General features: G+C 43.4%; 1 protein-coding gene across 1 annotated transcript; it reads right to left on the reverse strand.

The window, feature by feature from the left end:
• Positions 1 to 994: 994 nt before the first annotated feature.
• On the reverse strand, positions 995 to 16411 carry LOC134660066 (sporozoite surface protein 2-like). Its single transcript, XM_063515765.1, has 7 exons — positions 15820 to 16411; positions 15397 to 15570; positions 8760 to 9104; positions 8499 to 8705; positions 5651 to 5824; positions 4292 to 4465; positions 995 to 1080 (listed from the first exon to the last, which is right to left on the reverse strand). Exons 1-7 carry the CDS (start codon positions 16409 to 16411, stop codon positions 995 to 997), a joined length of 1752 nt encoding a protein of 583 aa, XP_063371835.1.
• Positions 16412 to 21888: the final 5477 nt, after the last annotated feature.

The following is a 21888-nucleotide window of genomic DNA, read 5'->3' on the forward strand; positions in this document are numbered from 1 at the left end:
ACGAATCGTGGATCAGACAGGGCCAGGAAAAACGAGCGCCGGTAGTCCCCGGATATAAATTTATCAACGCTCCGCGACCCAATGCTATGCGCGGCGGCCGCGGCGGCGGGGTAAGTTTTTACATCAAACACGGTGTGCGCGCGCGCCGGTCTACCCACCCAGTTGCAAATGTGGAACAAATGTGGTTATCTATGACACTTAATCGCCGTAGTTTTATTGTAGGTACAGCGTATCGTCCGAACTGGGTGAATGTTGACTTATTTTTTGATTCCCTGACAGAGTCCATAACTCACTTTTCCAAACATGACTATGTAATTTTACTTGGAGATTTTAATATCAATATGCTTGATACTGGTAATAGTAATGTAGCAAAATTCACAAGCTTTCTCGATTATCTCGGTATGAAACAAGTGGTGACAGAACCTACGCACTACTCAGTTGACAATGAGACTCTTATTGACGTGGTATGTACAAATGCTCCTGTCAGCGAATTGTGGGTCTCAAACATAACGGGTTCTCTCGGCCACTGTATGGTAACAGCCACCGTGCCAATTAAAAAACCCAAAACAATCCCGAAATTAATTACGTATAGGCCAATAAAAGATATTAATATTGCAGAATTTGATAGGGATTTGCAGTCTATACATTGGGAATCTATATTGAATATCCCTTCGGTCGAGTGTATGTTAGATTTATTCAATAAATTGTTAATAACGTTGTATGATAAGCACGCACCAATAAAATCATTAACAATAAGAAAAAATCGTAACTTGCCCTGGATAACTAATACTATTAAGGTAATGATTGATAAGCGCAATAAGGCTCATTTGAAATATAGGAAGTCCAGAACAGATAGCAGTAAAAAATACTACAATGACTTAAAAAACTTGTTGTTAAGAGCATTTTTCATGAAAAACAATCCTATTATAATACCCAGATAAATTCTCAATGTAGGGATTCGAAGTCCCTATGGAAAAATCTTAAAAAAACGGTTTTAGATGACTCTAATAGCCGACAGGGTCTCTCTGATCGTTTTAATGATCCTAATATGATCAATGACCACTTTCTCAATGTTCCTGGCTGTGATAGGGTTTCGCTATCAACAATAATGGACTTTGAATGTAACCGATTTGGGGATTCAATTTTCAGTCTTAAACCTGTCGACGAGCAACAGGTTGGAAAATATATATTATCTGTTACAACGAATGCAGTTGGTGTTGACTCTATCTGTAGGGACATGGTTGTGCTCACATTACCCCGTACATTATCTGTGATCACTGCTATTATTAATAGGTCAATTCTTACCGGTGAGGTGCCAGCTATCTGGAAATCTGCTTTGGTTACTCCATTGCCTAAGGTGGATAATGCATACGAACTTAAAGACCTTAGGCCAATAAGCATATTACCATTCTTATCTAAGATACTAGAAAAAGCTGTTTACGATCAATTATACCAGTATGTAGAGGACACAAATATCCTACCTCAAATGCAATCAGGCTTTCGTAAGGGAATGGGTACCATAACTGCTCTAATTGATGTCGTTGATAATGTTCTTTCTGAACAGGATTCAGGTAAGGGTACCTGTTTGGTACTTTTAGATTTTTCGCGCGCTTTTGACTGCATAAATATTGCCTTGCTACTCTCAAAACTGAGTTACTATGGAGTAGACTTAAAGTCATTAGCTTGGTTTAGTAGTTATCTTGGCGAGCGAACGCAGTCTGTCAAACTGTCAAACGAAAATGGTATTCCTTCGGTTTCTGACGCCAGATCTTTAACCCGGGGAGTCCCCCAGGGCTCTATACTTGGTCCACTGTTATTTATTATTTACTGTGCAGATATAATAAAAAGTATTAATTTCTGCAAATACCACCTATATGCTGATGACGTACAACTGTACTTTTCAACCCGGCTTTTCCATAAATGCGGATCTGGAAAGTATATCTACTTGGGCTGATAAAAATGGATTATTACTGAACCCTCTCAAATCAAAGTTCATAGTATTAGGTTCCAAATCACACAGATCAAAAATTTTGGATCTTGATCCAAAGATAAAAATAGGAGGTTCATTAATAGAACGAGTGGAGGAGGCTAGGAACTTAGGTCTCGTGATCGACAGCCAGTTGCGGTTCGAAAAACATGTGAGAGAGTTGGTCAAGTCGTGCTTTTTTCGCCTGAAAGTCTTATACCAAATTCGAAACCTCTTAAGTGAGGAAGTACGTAAGACTCTATGCGAATCACTAGTTCTCTCCAAACTAAATTACGGGGACATAGTGTATGGGCCACGTCTACAAGACAAAACTCGTCGTCTTATACAGCGAGTTCAGAATGCCTGTTACCGTTTTTGTTATTCAGTCCCGCCTAGGAGTCACATTACACCGCATCTAAATAAGGCTTCAATACTTAATATGACATCTCGCAGACACCTACACCTTGCAAGTCTTTTGTTTAGTGTCCTGAACGACAAAAAACCGGAATATTTATATTCGAAAATACACGTTTCTTCATTCCACAGACGACATGGTACTAGATCCACCAGGCGTTGTCTTTTAGAAACACACCCACACAAAACTGTCGCTTTTACAGGCTGTTTCCGGTATCTCGCAACCAAGTGCTGGAATAATATCCCTCCACCATTAAGATGTCTTAAAACAAAACAATCGTTTAAGTTTCATTTTAAAATATACCTTTTAAATAAACAAAATATAGGAATTCCGCACGGGTATTTGGTTGCAGATTACCGGATCTAGTCTGTACCTATGTGTACAATACTTTATGTTATTGTAGGCCGTTTTCTATCCCCCATCCATATCATACTACATATACACTAACAGGCACCACACTTTTACACAATCCGTAGCTAATTTATTATTTAATAGGCAAGTTTCTAAATATTTTTGTATTTTTGTATTATTAATTTTTACTCGATAATCTGTCCGTGATCTGGGTTCTAGCAGAATTATCAGTGCTTCACCCGAAAGAGTGGAGCGTATTACTGAGCCAGAACCCTTTTGTTTTGCTGCAACGCACACAGCACATTTATTGATACATCTTGTTCCTGATTTTAGTTTTAGTTTGATATTGTTATATATTGTTTCTGTTTTTTCTGTCAATGTGTGTATTGTGGCAAGCTAATAAATGGTTTATCTATCTATCTATCTATCTATACGGAGTCTCAGTTCACTTTTGTATACGAAATGACTTAGATAATATTCTCTGCAATAAGTAAAATGTATCTCAATCTGTCGAGTCATTTATTGTGAAAATAAAAAACTTTGTTAAAAAAGATTTAATTATTCTATAACTCCCATTACTAATCTATTTGATATGATGTACCCTTTAAATAAATGTCATATACTAAGAAAAAGTGACCAAGGCCTCCAGTGCCCCAGGCTGGAATCGAGCCAGCGTCCTCTGCTATCGCGGCAGGTGCCTGTGCCATTCGGCCACAGGGCCACAGCGGCATAGGTCGAATTTTTATAGAAGATTAAATAGATATTGATAATGATAAATAAATAGATTAATTTGCATTAAAATAAAAGTATTAAAGTATTATGATATGTAAGTTGAAATAATTTTACCTAAAATAATAATGATATTCTGTGGAAGTAATGTTTTCATGTATAAAATAATAATATGTGTTGTAATAGAAATAATGTGTTGACATGTAAAATACTTCTATTTTATCAATAAATGTTTGTTTGATTGATTGATTAATTGATATACGCAGTCTCAGTTCACTTTTGTATACGAAATAACTTAGATAATATTCTCTGCAATAAGTAAAATGTAACTCAATCTCTTGAGTCATTTATGCGAAAATAAAAAACCTGTTAAAAAAGATTATTATTACTACCTGGTTGGTCAGGCTTGCTTGGTCGTTGTGGGAAGCCGCCTGGTTGTTCAGGCCTGCTTGGTTGGTCTGGCTTGCTTGGTTGTTCAGGCTTGCTTGGTCGTTGTGGGGAGCCGCCTTGTTGGTCAGGCGTGCTTGGTTGGTCAGGCTTGCTTGGTTGTTCAGGCTTCCTTGGTCGTTGTGGAGAGCCGCCTGGTTGTTCAGGCGTGCTTGGTTGGTCAGGCTTGCTTGGTTGTTCAGGCTTGCTTGGTCGTTGTGGGGAGCCGCCTTGTTGGTCAGGCGTGCTTGGTTGGTCAGGCTTGCTTGGTTGTTCAGGCTTGCTTGGTCGTTGTGGGGAGCCGCCTTGTTGGTCAGGCTTGCTGGGTTGGTCAGGCTTGCTTGGTCGTTGTGGGGAGCTGCCTGGTTGGTCAGCGTCAGGGCGGCGTCTTTTGTGACGTTCACCATTGCTGTCCTCGTAATCCTCATAATCTTCCTCTTCGTCTATCTGTTTCTTGATGCGTCTCTCCCTTTTCTCCTCGGTCTCCTCGTCGTCTTCCTCAGTTTCTGATTTGATTATCCTCTTTTTCATTTTTTCGATGTCGATTTCATCAATATCACCTGGTTGTCCTGGTTTACCTGTAATGTTACCAAAAATCATGACTTTATATATAAATAAACAGGTTTATGGCAGGCGTATGTCCGTACGCATTGTAAGTAATGTATACGGAGTCTCAGTTCTCTTTTGTATACGAAATGACTTAGATAATATTCTCTGCAATAAGTAAAATGTAACTCAATCTGTTGAGTCATTTATGCGAAAATAAAAACCTGTTAAAAAAAGATTATTATTACTACCTGGTTGGTCAGGCTTGCTTGGTCGTTGTGGGAAGCCGCCTGGTTGTTCAGGCCTGCTTGGTTGGTCAGGCTTGCTTGGTTGGTCAGGCTTCCTTGGTCGTTGTGGGTAGCCGCCTGGTTGTTCAGGCCTGCTTGGTTGGTCAGGCTTGCTTGGTCGTTGTGGGAAGCCGCCTGGTTGTTCAGGCCTGCTTGGTTGGTCAGGCTTGCTTGGTTGGTCAGGCTTCCTTGGTCGTTGTGGGTAGCCGCCTGGTTGTTCAGGCCTGCTTGGTTGGTTAGGCTTGCTTGGTCGTTGTGGGAAGCCGCCTGGTTGTTCAGGCCTGCGTGGTTGATCAGGCTTGCTTGGTCGTTGTGGGGAGCCGCCTGGTTGTTCAGGCGTGCTTGGTTGGTCAGGCTTGCTTGGTTGATCAGGCTTGCTTGGTCGTTGTGGGAAGCCGCCTGGTTGTTCAGGCGTGCTTGGTTGTTCAGGCGTGCTTGGTTGTTCAGGCGTGCTTGGTTGGTCAGGCTTGCTTGGTCGTTGTGGGAAGCCGCCTGGTTGGTCAGGCTTGCTTGGTCGTTGTGGGGAGCCGCCTGGTTGTTCAGGCGTGCTTGGTTGGTCAGGCTTGCTTGGTTGGTCAGGCGTGCTTGGTTGGTTAGGCTTGCTTGGTCGTTGTGGGAAGCCGCCTGTTTGTTCAGGCGTGCTTGGTTGGTCAGGCTTCCTTGGTCGTTGTGGGGAGCCGCCTGGTTGTTCAGGCGTGCTTGGTTGATCAGGTTTGCGTGGTCGTTGTGGGAAGCCGCCTGGTTGTTCAGGCATGCTTGGTTGGTCAGGCTTGCTTGGTTGGTCAGGCTTGCTTGGTCGTTGTGGGGAGCCGCCTGGTTGTTCAGGCGTGCTTGGTTGGTCAGGCTTGCTTGGTTGGTCAGGCTTGCTTGGTCGTTGTGGGGAGCTGCCTGGTTGGTCAGCGTCAGGGCGGCGTCTTTTGTGACGTTCACCATTGCTGTCCTCGTAATCCTCATAATCTTCCTCTTCGTCTATCTGTTTCTTGATGCGTCTCTCCCTTTTCTCCTCGGTCTCCTCGTCGTCTTCCTCAGTTTCTGATTTGATTGTCCTCTTTTTCATTTTTTTGATGTCGGTTTCATCAATATCACCTGGTTGTCCTGGTTTACCTGTAATGTTACCAAAAATCATGACTTTATATATAAATAAACAGGTTTATGTCAGGCGTATGTCCGTACGAATTGTAAGTAATGTATACGGAGTCTCAGTTCACTTTTGTATACGAAATGACTTAGATAATATTCTCTGCAATAAGTAAAAGGTAACTCAATCTGTCGAGTCATTTATTGTGAAAATAAAAAACTTTGTTAAAAACGATTATTATTCTATAACTCCCGTTACTAATCTATTTGATATGATGTACCCTTTAAATAAATGTCATATACTAAGAAAAAGTGACCAAGGCCTCCAGTGCCCCAGGCTGGAATCGAGCCAGCGTCCTCTGCTATCGCGGCAAGTGCCTGTGCCATTCGGCCACAGGGCCACAGCGGCATAGGTCGAATTTTTATAGAAGATTAAATAGATATTGATAATGATAAATAAATAGATTAATTTGCATTAAAATAAAAGTATTAAAGTATTATGATAGAGTCAAACCAAAGAAAGTCTGCAGCGCAATAATTTGACAGCGAATTAAAAAACTACATATGGCAATGTTTTTACCAGTCAGTAAACGTCATGCACTATGGTATGTGTTTGTCAAAATCGTTTAAATATTCGTTGTGTTTTGTGATGAACGGAATAAACATGGTGAAACCTTACAAAACCGGCGTGCGGGAGTTACTTTTCCGCATGACGAATAATTTAACACTTGTAAAAAGTCAGCACGAGGCGATTCAAGCTGAAAAACGACAATGTTTACAAAATTTGGAGTTGATGACGGGTAAGTGGAATGAAACATCTTAATACTTCACCATATGTACCTACTTAGATAATATAATATTGGTTTAGACTAAGGTTTCACAGCAAATTGAACACACCTAATAGGTATAGGCATACTTATGAACTTCCTCTAACATTTCGAGAAACTCATTGGTACTAGCCGGGTTTCGAGCTCGAACCCACAACCTCCATGCTTATGCTCACGGCATGGGTACCTACTAGTTAAAGCTAAAATTTATTTTTAACAATGGTTTATTTCGTTTTTCCGAAAACTTTAGTTTGCAAATTGCGGGCAATTTCTCTGTCAATCTAATTACGCCTTAATGGGAGTAAAAGAGAAAGATGCCCGCATATTGAGAACTTCGGTGTTCGCGGTAGGCCCTCTGTACCTATTTACCGCCGCGCCGTCGCGGATATTACAAAAGCTTATTAATTTTGATGAAGCCAAATGTCACATTCTCCCAATATTATTTATCAATATTAGTATATGTCTACATAGTGACATCTATTGTTGGAATAAAATTTATTTTACCATAAAAATTAAGCTGTATGCACAGCTTAATTTTTTCATAGACGGTAAATATGGTAGAAATTTCACAAGTATCAAGACTATTTAATCCATTTTCTTTGGTGTTGTCGCATACTGATTTTTAAAAACTACTTTTAATCTAGCGCTGCAGACTTTCTTTGGTCTTACTCTATGTAAGTTGAAATAATTTTACCTAAAATAATAATGATATTCTGTGGAAGTAATGTTTTCATGTATAAAATAATAATATGTGTTGTAATAGAAATAATGTGTTGACATGTAAAATACTTCTATTTTATCAATTTCATTTCATTTCATTTCATTTATTGAATGCTAACCATGGTATTACAAGGTGCTTACATATTATAATAATAACATTATAAAGTACAGCATGGACCCTGCTAGGGCGTGACAAATCTTAAAATATAACTTAACATAGGGAAAAAAAATGTTAAATTTACACTTAAAACTAATACATATTTTCCGATCCGACGTTCATATATTCTTCGAGAGTGTAAAAAGCTTTAGATATTAAATATTTTTTTAGTTTTGTAACAAAAGTATTGTATTTCTCTTCAGCTACTATATGACTAGATAAGTATTCCATATTAAATTCCATACTTACTCAATAGTTTGCCTGAAGCTATAAGACGCGAAAACAAGAAGTCCAAATTTAAATCTATGTTAAAAAAACATTACCATGACACATTGTAGTAATTAATTTACCTACTTTAAGTTACATTAAGTTACATATTAACCAGAGACTGATGACCCCACAGTCAAACTCATTGTTGAGTTTTGCGGGGCTATGATTATAGTTAAGAATATCACTGTACTTTATTAATTAAATAAAAAAAAAAAAAAAAAAAGTGGTTGTAGACTTTCATTGACATACGCAGTCTCAGTTCACTTTTGTATACGAAATGACTTAGATAATACTTATTCTCTGCAATAAGTAAAATGTAACTCAATCTCTTGAGTCATTTATGCGAAAATAAAAAAACCTGTTAAAAAAAGATTATTATTACTACCTGGTTGGTCAGGCTTGCTTGGTCGTTGTGGGAAGCCGCCTGATTGTTCAGGCCTGCTTGGTTGGTCAGGCTTGCTTGGTCGTTGTGGGGAGCCGCCTGGTTGTTCAGGCCTGCTTGGTTGGTCAGGCTTGCTTGGTCGTTGTGGGAAGCCGCCTGGTTGTTCAGGCCTGCTTGGTTGGTCAGGCTTGCTTGGTCGTTGTGGGAAGCCGCCTGGTTGTTCAGGCCTGCTTGGTTGGTCAGGCTTGCTTGGTCGTTGTGGGAAGCCACCTGGTTGTTCAGGCCTGCTTGGTTGGTCAGGCTTGCTTGGTTGATCAGGCTTCCTTGGTCGTTGTGGGGAGCCACCTGGTTGTTCAGGCGTGCTTGGTTGTTCAGGCGTGCTTGGTTGTTCAGGCTTCCTTGGTCGTTGTGGAGAGCCACCTGGTTGTTCAGGCGTGCTTGGTTGGTCAGGCTTGCTTGGTTGGTCAGGCTTGCTTGGTTGTTGTGGGGAGCCGCCTAGTTGTTCAGGCGTGCTTGGTTGTTCAGGCTTCCTTGGTCGTTGTGGAGAGCCGCCTGGTTGTTCAGGCGTGCTTGGTTGGTCAGGCGTGCTTGGTTGGTCAGGCTTGCTTGGTTGGTCAGGCTTCCTTGGTCGTTGTGGAGAGCCGCCTGTTTGTTCAGGCTTGCTTGGTTGTTCAGGCTTGTTTGGTCGTTGTGGGGAGCCGCCTTGTTGGTCAGGCTTGCTTGGTTGGTCAGGCTTGCTTGGTCGTTGTGGAAAGCCGCCTGGTTGGTCAGCGTCAGGGCGGCGTTTTTTGTGACGTTCACCATTGCTCTCCTCGTAATCCTCATTATCTTCCTCTTCATCTATCTGTTTCTTGATGCGTCTCTCCCTTTTCTCCTCGGTCTCCTCGTCGTCTTCCTCAGTTTCTGATTTGATGTGGATTTCATCAATATCACCTGGTTGTCCTGGTTTACCTGTAATGTTACCAAAAATCATGACTATACAAATAGACAGGTTTATGTCAGGCGTATATCCGTACGCATGGTAAGTAATGTATACGGAGTCTCAGTTCACTTTTATATACGAAATTACTTCGATAATATTCTCTGCAATAAGTAAAAGGTAACTCAATCTGTCGAGTCATTTATTGTGAAAATAAAAAACTTTGTTAAAAAAGATTATTATTCTATAACTCCCATTACTAATCTATTTGATATGATGTACCCTTTAAATAAATGTCATATACTAAGAAAACTGAAACTCAAACTCAAAATATACTTTATTCATGTAGGCCTAGCAACAAGCACTTATGAAGCGTTAACATAAATATTATCTTAAGCTAATTATCAATAAAATGTGACCAAGTCCTCCAGTGCCCCAGGCTGGAATCGAGCCAGCGTCCACTGCTATCGCGGCAGGTGCCTGTGCCATTCGGCCACAGGGCCACAGCGGCATAGGTCGAATTTTTATAGAAGATTAAATAGATATTGATAATGATAAATAAATAGATTAATTTGCATTAAAATAAAAGTATTAAAGTATTATTATATGTAAGTTGAAATAATTTTACCTAAAATAATAATGATATTCTGTTTTCATGTATAAAATAATAATATGTGTTGTAATAGAAATAATGTGTTGACATGTAAAATACTTCTATTTTATCAATTTCATTTCATTTCATTTCATTTATTGAATGCCAACCATGGTATTACAAGGTGCTTACATATTATAATAATAACATTATAAAGTACAGCATGGACCCTGCTAGGGCGTGACAAATCTTAAAATATAACTTAACAGAGGGAAAAAAAATGTTAAATTTACACTTAAAACTAATACATATTTTCCGATCCGACGTTCATATATTCTTCAAAGAGTGTAAAAAGGTTTAGATATTAAATATTTTTTTAGTTTTGTAACAAAACTATTGTATTTCTCTTCAGCTACTATATGACTAGGTAAGTGGTTGTAGACTTTCATTGACATGGAATTGATGGAATGTGGTCCGTTCGAGATCATTTTGAGTTTGGCTATTCCAATTGGCACCAGTTTGTTCCTTGGCCTCAAGTTATGGTTTCCTTTACAAAGGTCTTTAGCTTGGGAATAGAGATAAAAAAAATTCCGCACGAATCAATAAAAGTTTGTTTGATTGATTGATATACGCAGTCTCAGTTCACTTTTGTATACGAAATGACTTAGATAATACTTATTCTCTGCAATAAGTAAAATGTAACTCAATCTCTTGAGTCATTTATGCGAAAATAAAAAAACCTGTTAAAAAAAGATTATTATTACTACCTGGTTGGTCAGGCTTGCTTGGTCGTTGTGGGGAGCCGCCTGGTTGTTCAGGCCTGCTTGGTTGGTCAGGCTTGCTTGGTCGTTGTGGGAAGCCGCCTAGTTGTTCAGACCTGCTTGGTTGGTCAGGCTTGCTTGGTCGTTGTGGGGAGCCGCCTGGTTGTTCAGGCCTGCTTGGTTGGCCAGGCTTGCTTGGTCGTTGTGGGAAGCCGCCTGGTTGTTCAGGCCTGCTTGGTTGGTCAGGCTTGCTTGGTCGTTGTGGGAAGCCGCCTGGTTGTTCAGGCCTGCTTGGTTGGTCAGGCTTGCTTGGTTGATCAGGCTTCCTTGGTCGTTGTGGGGAGCCGCCTGGTTGTTCAGGCGTGCTTGGTTGTTCAGGCGTGCTTGGTTGTTCAGGCTTCCTTGGTCGTTGTGGAGAGCCGCCCGGTTGTTCAGGCGTGCTTGGTTGGTCAGGCTTGCTTGGTCGTTGTGGGGAGCCGCCTAGTTGTTCAGGCGTGCTTGGTTGTTCAGGCTTCCTTGGTCGTTGTGGAGAGCCGCCTGGTTCTTCAGGCCTGCTTGGTTGGTCAGGCTTGCTTGGTCGTTGTGGGAAGCCGCCTGGTTGTTCAGGCGTGCTTGGTTGTTCAGGAGTGCTTGGTTGGTCAGGCTTGCTTGGTCGTTGTGGGAAGCCGCCTGGTTGGTCAGGCGTGCTTGGTTGGTCAGGCTTCCTTGGTCGTTGTGGGGAGGCGCTTGGTTGGTCAAGCTTGCTTGGTTGATCAGGCTTGCTTGGTCGTTGTGGGAAGCCGCCTGGTTGTTCAGGCGTGCTTGGTTGGTCAGGCTTGCTTGGTCGTTGTGGGAAGCCGCCTGGTTGTTCAGGCCTGCTTGGTTGGTCAGGCTTGCTTGGTCGTTGTGGGGAGCCGCCTGGTTGTTCAGGCGTGCTTGGTTGGTCAGGCTTGCTTGGTTGTTGTGGGAAGCCGCCTGGTTGTTCAGGCCTGCTTGGTTGGTCAGGCTTGCTTGGTCGTTGTGGGAAGCCGCCTGGTTGTTCAGGAATGCTTGGTTGATCAGGCTTGCTTGGTCGTTGTGGAGAGCCGCCTGGTTGTTCAGGCGTGCTTGGTTGGTCAGGCTTGCTTGGTCGTTGTGGGAAGCCGCCTGGTTGTTCAGGCGTGCTTGGTTGGTCAGGCTTGCTTGGTCGTTGTGGGAAGCCGCCTGGTTGTTCAGGCCTGCTTGGTTGGTCAGGCTTGCTTGGTCGTTGTGGGGAGCCGCCTGGTTGTTCAGGCCTGCTTGGTTGGTCAGGCTTGCTTGGTCGTTGTGGGAAGCCGCCTGGTTGTTCAGGCCTGCTTGGTTGGTCAGGCTTGCTTGGTCGTTGTGGGAAGCCGTCTGGTTGTTCAGGCCTGCTTGGTTGGTCAGGCTTGCTTGGTCGTTGTGGGAAGCCGCCTGGTTGTTCAGGCCTGCTTGGTTGGTCAGGCTTGCTTAGTCGTTGTGGGAAGCCGCCTGGTTGTTCAGGCCTGCTTGGTTGGTCAGGCTTGCTTGGTCGTTGTGGGAAGCCGCCTGGTTGTTCAGGCCTGCTTGGTTGGTCAGGCTTGCTTGGTCGTTGTGGGAAGCCGCCTGGTTGTTCAGGCCTGCTTGGTTGGTCAGGCTTGCTTGGTCGTTGTGGGGAGGCGCCTGGTTGTTCAGGCCTGCTTGATTGGTCAGGCTTGCTTGGTCGTTGTGGGGAGCCGCCTGGTTGTTGAGGCTTGCTTGGTCGTTGTGGGAAGCCGCCTGGTTGGTCAAGCTTGCTTGGTCGTTGTGGGAAGCCGCCTGGTTGTTCAGGCTTGCTTGGTTGATCAGGCTTGCTTGGTCGTTGTGGCGTGCTACCTGGTTGTTCAGGCGTGCTTGGTTGGTCAGGCTTGCTTGGTCGTTGTGGGAAGCCGCCTGGTTGTTCAGGCCTGCTTGGTTGGTCAGGCTTGCTTGGTCGTTGTGGGAAGCCGCCTGGTTGTTCAGGCCTGCTTGGTTGGTCAGGCTTGCTTGGTCGTTGTGGGGAGGCGCCTGGTTGTTCAGGCCTGCTTGGTTGGTCAGGCTTGCTTGGTCGTTGTGGGGAGCCGCCTGGTTGTTGAGGCTTGCTTGGTCGTTGTGGGAAGCCGCCTGGTTGTTCAGGCCTGCTTGGTTGGTCAGGCTTGCTTGGTCGTTGTGGGAAGCCGCCTGGTTGTTCAGGCCTGCTTGGTTGGTCAGGCTTGCTTGGTCGTTGTGGGAAGCCGCCTGGTTGTTCAGGCCTGCTTGGTTGGTCAGGCTTGCTTGGTCGTTGTGGGGAGGCGCCTGGTTGTTCAGGCCTGCTTGGTTGGTCAGGCTTGCTTGGTTGATCAGGCTTCCTTGGTCGTTGTGGGGAGCCGCCTGGTTGTTCAGGCGTGCTTGGTTGTTCAGGCGTGCTTGGTTGTTCAGGCTTCCTTGGTCGTTGTGGAGAGCCGCCCGGTTGTTCAGGCGTGCTTGGTTGGTCAGGCTTGCTTGGTCGTTGTGGGGAGCCGCCTAGTTGTTCAGGCGTGCTTGGTTGTTCAGGCTTCCTTGGTCGTTGTGGAGAGCCGCCTGGTTCTTCAGGCCTGCTTGGTTGGTCAGGCTTGCTTGGTCGTTGTGGGAAGCCGCCTGGTTGTTCAGGCGTGCTTGGTTGTTCAGGAGTGCTTGGTTGGTCAGGCTTGCTTGGTCGTTGTGGGAAGCCGCCTGGTTGGTCAGGCGTGCTTGGTTGGTCAGGCTTCCTTGGTCGTTGTGGGGAGGCGCTTGGTTGGTCAAGCTTGCTTGGTTGATCAGGCTTGCTTGGTCGTTGTGGGAAGCCGCCTGGTTGTTCAGGCGTGCTTGGTTGGTCAGGCTTGCTTGGTCGTTGTGGGAAGCCGCCTGGTTGTTCAGGCCTGCTTGGTTGGTCAGGCTTGCTTGGTCGTTGTGGGGAGCCGCCTGGTTGTTCAGGCGTGCTTGGTTGGTCAGGCTTGCTTGGTTGTTGTGGGAAGCCGCCTGGTTGTTCAGGCCTGCTTGGTTGGTCAGGCTTGCTTGGTCGTTGTGGGAAGCCGCCTGGTTGTTCAGGAATGCTTGGTTGATCAGGCTTGCTTGGTCGTTGTGGAGAGCCGCCTGGTTGTTCAGGCGTGCTTGGTTGGTCAGGCTTGCTTGGTCGTTGTGGGAAGCCGCCTGGTTGTTCAGGCGTGCTTGGTTGGTCAGGCTTGCTTGGTCGTTGTGGGAAGCCGCCTGGTTGTTCAGGCCTGCTTGGTTGGTCAGGCTTGCTTGGTCGTTGTGGGGAGCCGCCTGGTTGTTCAGGCCTGCTTGGTTGGTCAGGCTTGCTTGGTCGTTGTGGGAAGCCGCCTGGTTGTTCAGGCCTGCTTGGTTGGTCAGGCTTGCTTGGTCGTTGTGGGAAGCCGTCTGGTTGTTCAGGCCTGCTTGGTTGGTCAGGCTTGCTTGGTCGTTGTGGGAAGCCGCCTGGTTGTTCAGGCCTGCTTGGTTGGTCAGGCTTGCTTAGTCGTTGTGGGAAGCCGCCTGGTTGTTCAGGCCTGCTTGGTTGGTCAGGCTTGCTTGGTCGTTGTGGGAAGCCGCCTGGTTGTTCAGGCCTGCTTGGTTGGTCAGGCTTGCTTGGTCGTTGTGGGAAGCCGCCTGGTTGTTCAGGCCTGCTTGGTTGGTCAGGCTTGCTTGGTCGTTGTGGGGAGGCGCCTGGTTGTTCAGGCCTGCTTGATTGGTCAGGCTTGCTTGGTCGTTGTGGGGAGCCGCCTGGTTGTTGAGGCTTGCTTGGTCGTTGTGGGAAGCCGCCTGGTTGGTCAAGCTTGCTTGGTCGTTGTGGGAAGCCGCCTGGTTGTTCAGGCTTGCTTGGTTGATCAGGCTTGCTTGGTCGTTGTGGCGTGCTACCTGGTTGTTCAGGCGTGCTTGGTTGGTCAGGCTTGCTTGGTCGTTGTGGGAAGCCGCCTGGTTGTTCAGGCCTGCTTGGTTGGTCAGGCTTGCTTGGTCGTTGTGGGAAGCCGCCTGGTTGTTCAGGCCTGCTTGGTTGGTCAGGCTTGCTTGGTCGTTGTGGGGAGGCGCCTGGTTGTTCAGGCCTGCTTGGTTGGTCAGGCTTGCTTGGTCGTTGTGGGGAGCCGCCTGGTTGTTGAGGCTTGCTTGGTCGTTGTGGGAAGCCGCCTGGTTGTTCAGGCCTGCTTGGTTGGTCAGGCTTGCTTGGTCGTTGTGGGAAGCCGCCTGGTTGTTCAGGCCTGCTTGGTTGGTCAGGCTTGCTTGGTCGTTGTGGGAAGCCGCCTGGTTGTTCAGGCCTGCTTGGTTGGTCAGGCTTGCTTGGTCGTTGTGGGGAGGCGCCTGGTTGTTCAGGCCTGCTTGGTTGGTCAGGCTTGCTTGGTCGTTGTGGGGAGCCGCCTGGTTGTTGAGGCTTGCTTGGTCGTTGTGGGAAGCCGCCTGGTTGTTCAGGCTTGCTTGGTTGATCAGGCTTGCTTGGTCGTTGTGGGGAGCCGCCTGGTTGTTCAGGCCTGCTTGGTTGGTCAGGCTTGCTTGGTCGTTGTGGAAAGCCGCCTGGTTGTTCAGGCCTGCTTGGTTGGTCAGGCTTGCTTGGTCGTTGTGGGGAGGCGCCTGGTTGTTCAGGCCTGCTTGGTTGGTCAGGCTTTCTTGGTCGTTGTGGGAAGCCGCCTGGTTGTTCAGGCCTGCTTGGTTGGTCAGGCTTGCTTGGTCGTTGTGGGGAGCCGCCTGGTTGTTCAGGCGTGCTTGGTTGGTCAGGCTTGCTTGGACGTTGTGGGAAGCCGCCTGGTTGTTCAGGCCTGCTTGGTTGATCAGGTTTGCTTGGTCGTTGTGGGGAGCCGCCTGGTTGTTCAGGCGTGCTTGGTTGGTCAGGCTTGCTTGGTCGTTGTGGGAAGCCGCCTGGTTGTTCAGGCCTGCTTGGTTGATCAGGTTTGCTTGGTCGTTGTGGGGAGTCGCCTGGTTGTTCAGGCCTGCTTGGTTGATCAGGCTTGCTTGGTCGTTGTGGGGTGCTGCCTGGTTGGTCAGCTTCAGGGCGGCGTCTTTTGTGACGTTCACCATTGCTGTCCTCGTAATCCTCATAATCTTCCTCTTCTTCTATTTCCTTTTGTTTCTTGAAGCGTCTCTCCCTTTCTTCCTCGCTCTCATCGAATTCCTCAGTTTCTGATTTGATTATCCTCTTTTTCTTTTCGATGTCGGTTTCATCAATATCACCTGGTTGTCCTGGTTGACCTGTAATGTTGCCCAAAATACATGACTAGATATATACAGGCTTCTGTCTTACGTATGTCCGTACACATTGTAAGTAATGTGGACGGAGTCTCAGTTCACTTTTGTATACAAAATGACTTAGGTAATATTCTCTGCAATAAGTAGGTAAAAGGTAACTCAATCTCAGTCATTTATGCGAAAATAAAAAACATGGTTAAAAAGGATTATTTTTCTATAACTCCTATTACTAAACTATTTGATATGATGTACCCTGTATAGAAGCTTTTACACTTAGACTCACCTGGTTGTCCAGATTGTCCCGGTTGTCCAGATTGCCCAGGTTGCACTGGTTGGCTTGGAGTGTCTGGTTGGCTTGGAGTGCCTGGACCTCCTGGTTGTGGGGTGTTGCCTGGTTGTTCAGGCGTGCTTGGTTGACCTGGTTGCCCTGGTTGGCTAGGTTGAGCTGGTTGTTGTGGCGTGCTGCCTGGTTGTTCAGGCTTGCTTGGTTGGTGAGGTTGACCTGGTTGCCCTGGCTGGCTAGGTTGAGCTGGTTGTTGTGGCGTGCTGCCTGGTTGTTCAGGCTTGCTTGGTTGGTGAGGTTGACCTGGTTGTCGTGGCTGGCTAGGTTGAGCTGGTTGTTGTGGCGTGCTGCCTGGTTGTTCAGGCTTGCTTGGTTTGTGAGGTTGACCTGGTTGTCCTGGCTGGCTAGGTTGAGCTGGTTGGCTTGGTTGTGTTGGCTGCACGGGTTTAGCCGGTTGAACCGGTTGAGCAGGTTGCGCTGGTTTGCCTGGCTTGCCAGGGCGGCGTCTTTTGTGACGTTCACCATTACTGTCCTCGTAATCCTCATTATCTTCCTCTTCATCTATCTCCTTTTGTTTCTTGATGCGTCTCTCCCTTTTCTCCTCGGTCTCCTCGTCATCTTCCTCAGTTTCTGATTTGATTATCCTCTTTTTCTTTTCGATGTCGGTTTCATCAATATCACCTGGTTGTCCTGGTTGACCTGTAATGTTGCCAAAAATACATGACTAGATATATACAGGCTTCTGTCTTACGTATGTCCGTACACATTGTAAGTAATGTATACGGAGTCTCAGTTCACTTTTGTATACAAAATTACTTAGGTAATATTCTCTGCAATAAGTAGGTAAAAGGTAACTCAATCTCAGTCATTTATGCAAAAATAAAAAACTTGGTTAAAAAAGATAAGCTTTTACACTTAGACTCACCTGGTTGTCCAGATTGTCCTGGTTGTCCAGATTGCCCAGGTTGCACTGGTTGGCTTGGAGTGCCTGGACCTCCTGGTTGTGGGGTGCTGCCTGGTTGTTCAGGCGTGCTTGGTTGTTCAGGCGTGCTTGGTTGTTCAGGCCTGCTTGGTTGATCAGGCTTGCTTGGTCGTTGTGGGGTGCTGCCTGGTTGGTCAGCTTCAGGGCGGCGTCTTTTGTGACGTTCACCATTGCTGTCCTCGTAATCCTCATAATCTTCCTCTTCTTCTATTTCCTTTTGTTTCTTGAAGCGTCTCTCCGTTTCTTCCTCGGTCTCATCGACTTCCTCAGTTTCTGATTTGATTATCTTCCTTTTCTTTTCGATGTCAGTTTCATCAGTGTCAACAGATTTTTCTGGTTGACCTGTTCGTCCTGGTTGACCCGACCTACCTGGCTGGCTAGGTGGAGCTGGTTGGCTTGGTTGCGTTGGCTGCGCAGGTTTAGCCGGTTGAGCTGGTTTGTGTTGCTTGTCAGGGCGGCGTCTTTTGTGACGTTCACCATTGCTGTCCTCGTAATCCTCATAATCTTCCTCTTCATCTATCTCCTTTTGTTTCTTGATGCGTCTCTCCCTTTTCTCCGCGGCCTCCTCGTCGTCTTCCTCAGTTTCTGATTTGATTATCCTGTTTTTCTTTTCCATGTCGGTTTCATCAATATCACCTGGTTGTCCTGGTTTACCTGTAATGTTACCAAAAATACATGACTATATATACAGGTTTCTGGCTGGCGTATGCCCGTACATATTGTAAGTAATGTATACGGAGACTCAGTTCACTTTTGTATACGAAATGACTTAGATAATATTCTCTGCAATACCTATTTCATTCATATAATGCAATCTATTTCATTCATGCAAAAATAAAAATCTTGGTTTATTTATTTTATTATTATTTTATTAGTTAGGAAAACTTACAGCTAGAGTAACAAGTTAGGTAATAACATAGAAACAGTGAGCCAATTACAAGTTTCCACAGGTAGAAGCTGCGTAGAGTACATGCCGCGCAAAATTACAAATCTACTAATACTTAGGTACTTTACTTACAGTTATATTTTGCTTGTCTTGCTTGACAGGTAGAAAGGGTTAAGTGAACGAGAAGAAAGAAAAAAAAAACAGGATAGAATACATACGAGTTAACAGTGAAAGATGTCTTGACTCATTAGTTTGCGTATAGAACTAAAGCTATCACAGAACAGATCGATGAGATTATGATGTTTACAAAGATGCTTGAAAGACCTAGCAGCTCTTAGAAGACAGGAGTTTTTTCTGTATTTGCTATGAACGAAGGGAATATGGAACGTTTTTTTGGTGCGAGAGGATATGCGTGAGGGGACTGAGAACGTTATGTTCGCTAATAGATCAGGACAGTCTACATGGTTCTGAGCATTTTTCATAATATAAATTACGTCAGATATATTACGCCGGATGTAGACAGTTAGCAGATGAAGTTTGGCACAGTGCTGAATATAAGTTTGTTTTCGAATTTTGAATTTGAATCTTACAAAACGAATGAACTTTTTTTGAACTCTTTCAATTTTTGAAATATAGATGTTACTAGCTGTTGCCCGCGACTTCGTACGCGTGGATTTGTATATTGGTGGTTATAAATTCTACATTAGCTTAGAACATTATGCAGCAAAAGATAGCAGTAGGGACAGTTAATCATTTGTTAATTATTATACAACGCATGAGATTTGTCTTTCACAACCTGGCTACGAAGTTTCAAGCCCCTAACTAAATAAAATTGTTCTCGATATAATCTCACTCAACCCCTAAAAGATTTTCAAGTCCACTATTCAATAAAACCTACTACCTAACTACCTATTTACGAAGTTTGAAGTTCCTAGCTTTAAATAAAATTTGAACCCTCTACCAACTCTCAACCCCTGTTTAAGTCCAACTCTTAACCTTTAGGGGATGAATTTTTAAAAACGCTGAAATTACTTTTCTTGTATTCTAATACATAATATGCATTTATACAACGATTCAAGTCCCGCACTCAAATAAATATTTGGGTTCCATACAAATTTTCAACCCCCTTTTCACCACCTTGGGGGATGAATTATCAAAGACTCTGAAATTAGTTTTCTTTTCTGTTACCTTTTATGAAGCTTCAAGTTCCTAGCTTTAAACAAAATTATAACCTATACAAACTTTCAACCCCTTTTTAACCCTGTTATGGGATGAATTTTAAAAAACGCTGAAATTAGTTTTCTTGTGTTCTAATAATATGGCTTTATACAAAGATTTAAGTCCCGCACTCTCAAAAATAATTGATCTCCATACAAACTTTCAACCCCATTTTAACCTTTTTTTTTGTCAATGTGAGAATGCTGTTACGCATCGTCCCCCTGGCCCCGACGTGGGCCCATAATGGGGGGTATATGGGACTCGCCTCCCAGCTCTTTTCAGTTATGAAAAAAGGGAAGGAGCCTACCCACTAAACCCACACCGGCGTTTCCCACAATATGCCGTTTGGGGAGGCGTCCTGGGATCGCGAACATTCTACCAGGATGAACCCCATTTTAACCTCCTCGGGGGATGAATTTTTAAAAACGCTGAATAGGTTTTCTTGTTTTTTTAATAAAATACCTTTTTACGAAGTTTCAAGTTCCTAGCTTTAAATAAAATTTGAACCCTATACAAACTTTCAACCCCTTTTGGACCCTTATAGGGGATGAATTTTTAAAAACGATGAAATCACTTTTCTCGTATTCTAATAATAATTATGTCATTATACAAAGATTCAAGTCCCGCATTAAAAAAAATGTTGACCTCCATACAAATTTTCAACCCCTTTTTCACCACCTTAAATGTTGAATTTTGACAAAACGCTGACATTAGTTTTCTTCTCTTTTAATGAAGTAACTTTTTACAAAGTTACAAATTCGTAGCTAGGTTACAAATTTTATTTTATAAAATTTAAACCCTACACAATCTTTCAACCCCTTTTTAACCCTTTTAAGGGATGAATTTTTAAAAACGCTGAAATTACTTTTCTTGGGTTCTAATAATATGGCTTTATACAAAGATTCAAGTCCCGCACTCTCAAAAATATTTGATCTCCGTACAAACTTTCAACCCCTTTTTCACCACCTCGGGGGATGAATTTTTAAAAACGCTGAAATTAGTTTTGTTGTTTTTTAATTTAATACCATTTAGCGAAGTTTCAAGGTCCTAGATTAAAATAAAATTTGCACCCCAAGGCAAAGTTTCATCAAATTTTCAACCCCTTTTTTACCACCTTGGGGGAATTTTAAAAACGCTGAAATTAGTTTTCTTGTTTTTTAATTTAATTCCTTTTTACGAAGTATCAAAATCCTAGCTTAAAATAATATTTGCACCCTAAGACGAACTTTCATCCCCTTTTTAACCCCCTCAGGGGTTGAATTTCCAAAAACGTTGCAATTTTTTTTTTTTGTAATCGGCTATTATGCGTTTCTAAGAAGTTTCAAAGCATTTGTAATGGATTCAAACTTTCAACCCCTTTTAACCCTGTTAGGGGATGAATTTTACAAAACGCAGAAATTACTTTTCCTGTATTTTAATAATATCCCGAAATACAAAGAATCAAGTCCCGCGTTCGGTAAAATGTTTGATATCCATACAAATTTTCAAGCCATTTTTCACCACCTTAGGGGATGAATATTCAAAAACGCTGAAATTAGTTTTCTTGTATTTTAATAACATATATTTTTACGAAGTTTCAAGTTCCTAGCTTAAAATAAAATTTGAACTCCATACAAACTTTCTACCCCTTTTTAACCCTGTTAGGGGATGAATTTTACAAAACGCTGAAATAACTTTTCCTGTCTTCTAATAATATCCCCAAATACAAAGATTCAAGTCCCGCACTCTCAAAAATATTTGATCTCCGTACAAATTTTCAACCCCTTTTTTACCACCTTGGGGGATGAATTTTTAAAAACGCTGAAATTAGTTTTCTTGTTTTTTAATTTAATACCTTTTTACGAAGTATCAAGGTCCTAGCTTAAAATAAAATTTGCACCCCAGGATAAAGTTTCATCCCCGTTTTTTCCCCTTTAGGGGTTGAATTTCCTAAAACGTCGCAATTACTTTTTTTGTAATCGGCTATTATGCCTTTCTAAAAAGTTTCAAAGCATTGTAATGGATTCAAACTTTCAACCCCTTTTTAACCCTGTTAGGGGATGAATTTTCAAAAACGCTGAAATTACTTTTCCTGTCTTATAATAATATACCCATATACAAAGTTTAAAGTCACACAATCACAAAAATATTTGATCTCCATACAATCTTTCAACCCCTTTTTCACCACCTTGGGGGATAAATTTTCGAAAACGCTGAAATTAGTTTTCTTATTTTTTTATATAATACATTTATACAAAGTTTCAAATTCCTAGCTTAAAATAAAACTTGAACCCCATACAACCTTTCATCCCCTTTTTAACCCTTTTAAGGGATGAATTTTTAAAAACGCTAAAATTACTTTCCTTGATTTCTAATAATATGGCTTTATACAAATATTCAAGTCCCGTACTCTCAAAAATATTTGATCTCCGTACAAACTTACAACCCCTTTTTCACCACCTCGGGGGATGACTTTTTAAAAACCTTGAAATCAGTTTTGTTGTTTTTTAATTTAATACCTTTTTGCGAAGTTTCAAGGTCCTAGCTTAAAATAAAATTTGCACCCCAAGGCAAAGTTTCATCCCCTTTTTAACCCCCTTAGGGGTTGAATTTCCTAAAACGTCACAATTACTTTTTTTTGTAATCGGCTATTATGCCTTTCTAAGAAGTTTCAAAGCATTTGAATGGATTCAAACTTTCAACCCCTTTTTCACCACCTCGGGGGATGAATTTTCAGAAACGCTGAAATTACTTTTCCTGTCTTATAATAATATACCCACATACATAGTTTCAAGTCCCACACTCACAAAAATATTTGATCTCCATACAAACTTTCAACCCCCTTTTCACCACCTTGGGGGATGAGTTTTCGAAAACGCTGAAATTAGTTTTCTTGTTTTTTAATATAATACATTTTTACAAAGTTTCAAATTCCTAGCTTAAAATAAAACTTGAACCCCATACTACATTTCA

Source organism: Cydia amplana, chromosome 26, assembly GCF_948474715.1.
Source record: "Cydia amplana chromosome 26, ilCydAmpl1.1, whole genome shotgun sequence".
In the NCBI taxonomy this organism is placed as follows: Eukaryota; Metazoa; Arthropoda; class Insecta; order Lepidoptera; family Tortricidae; genus Cydia; species Cydia amplana.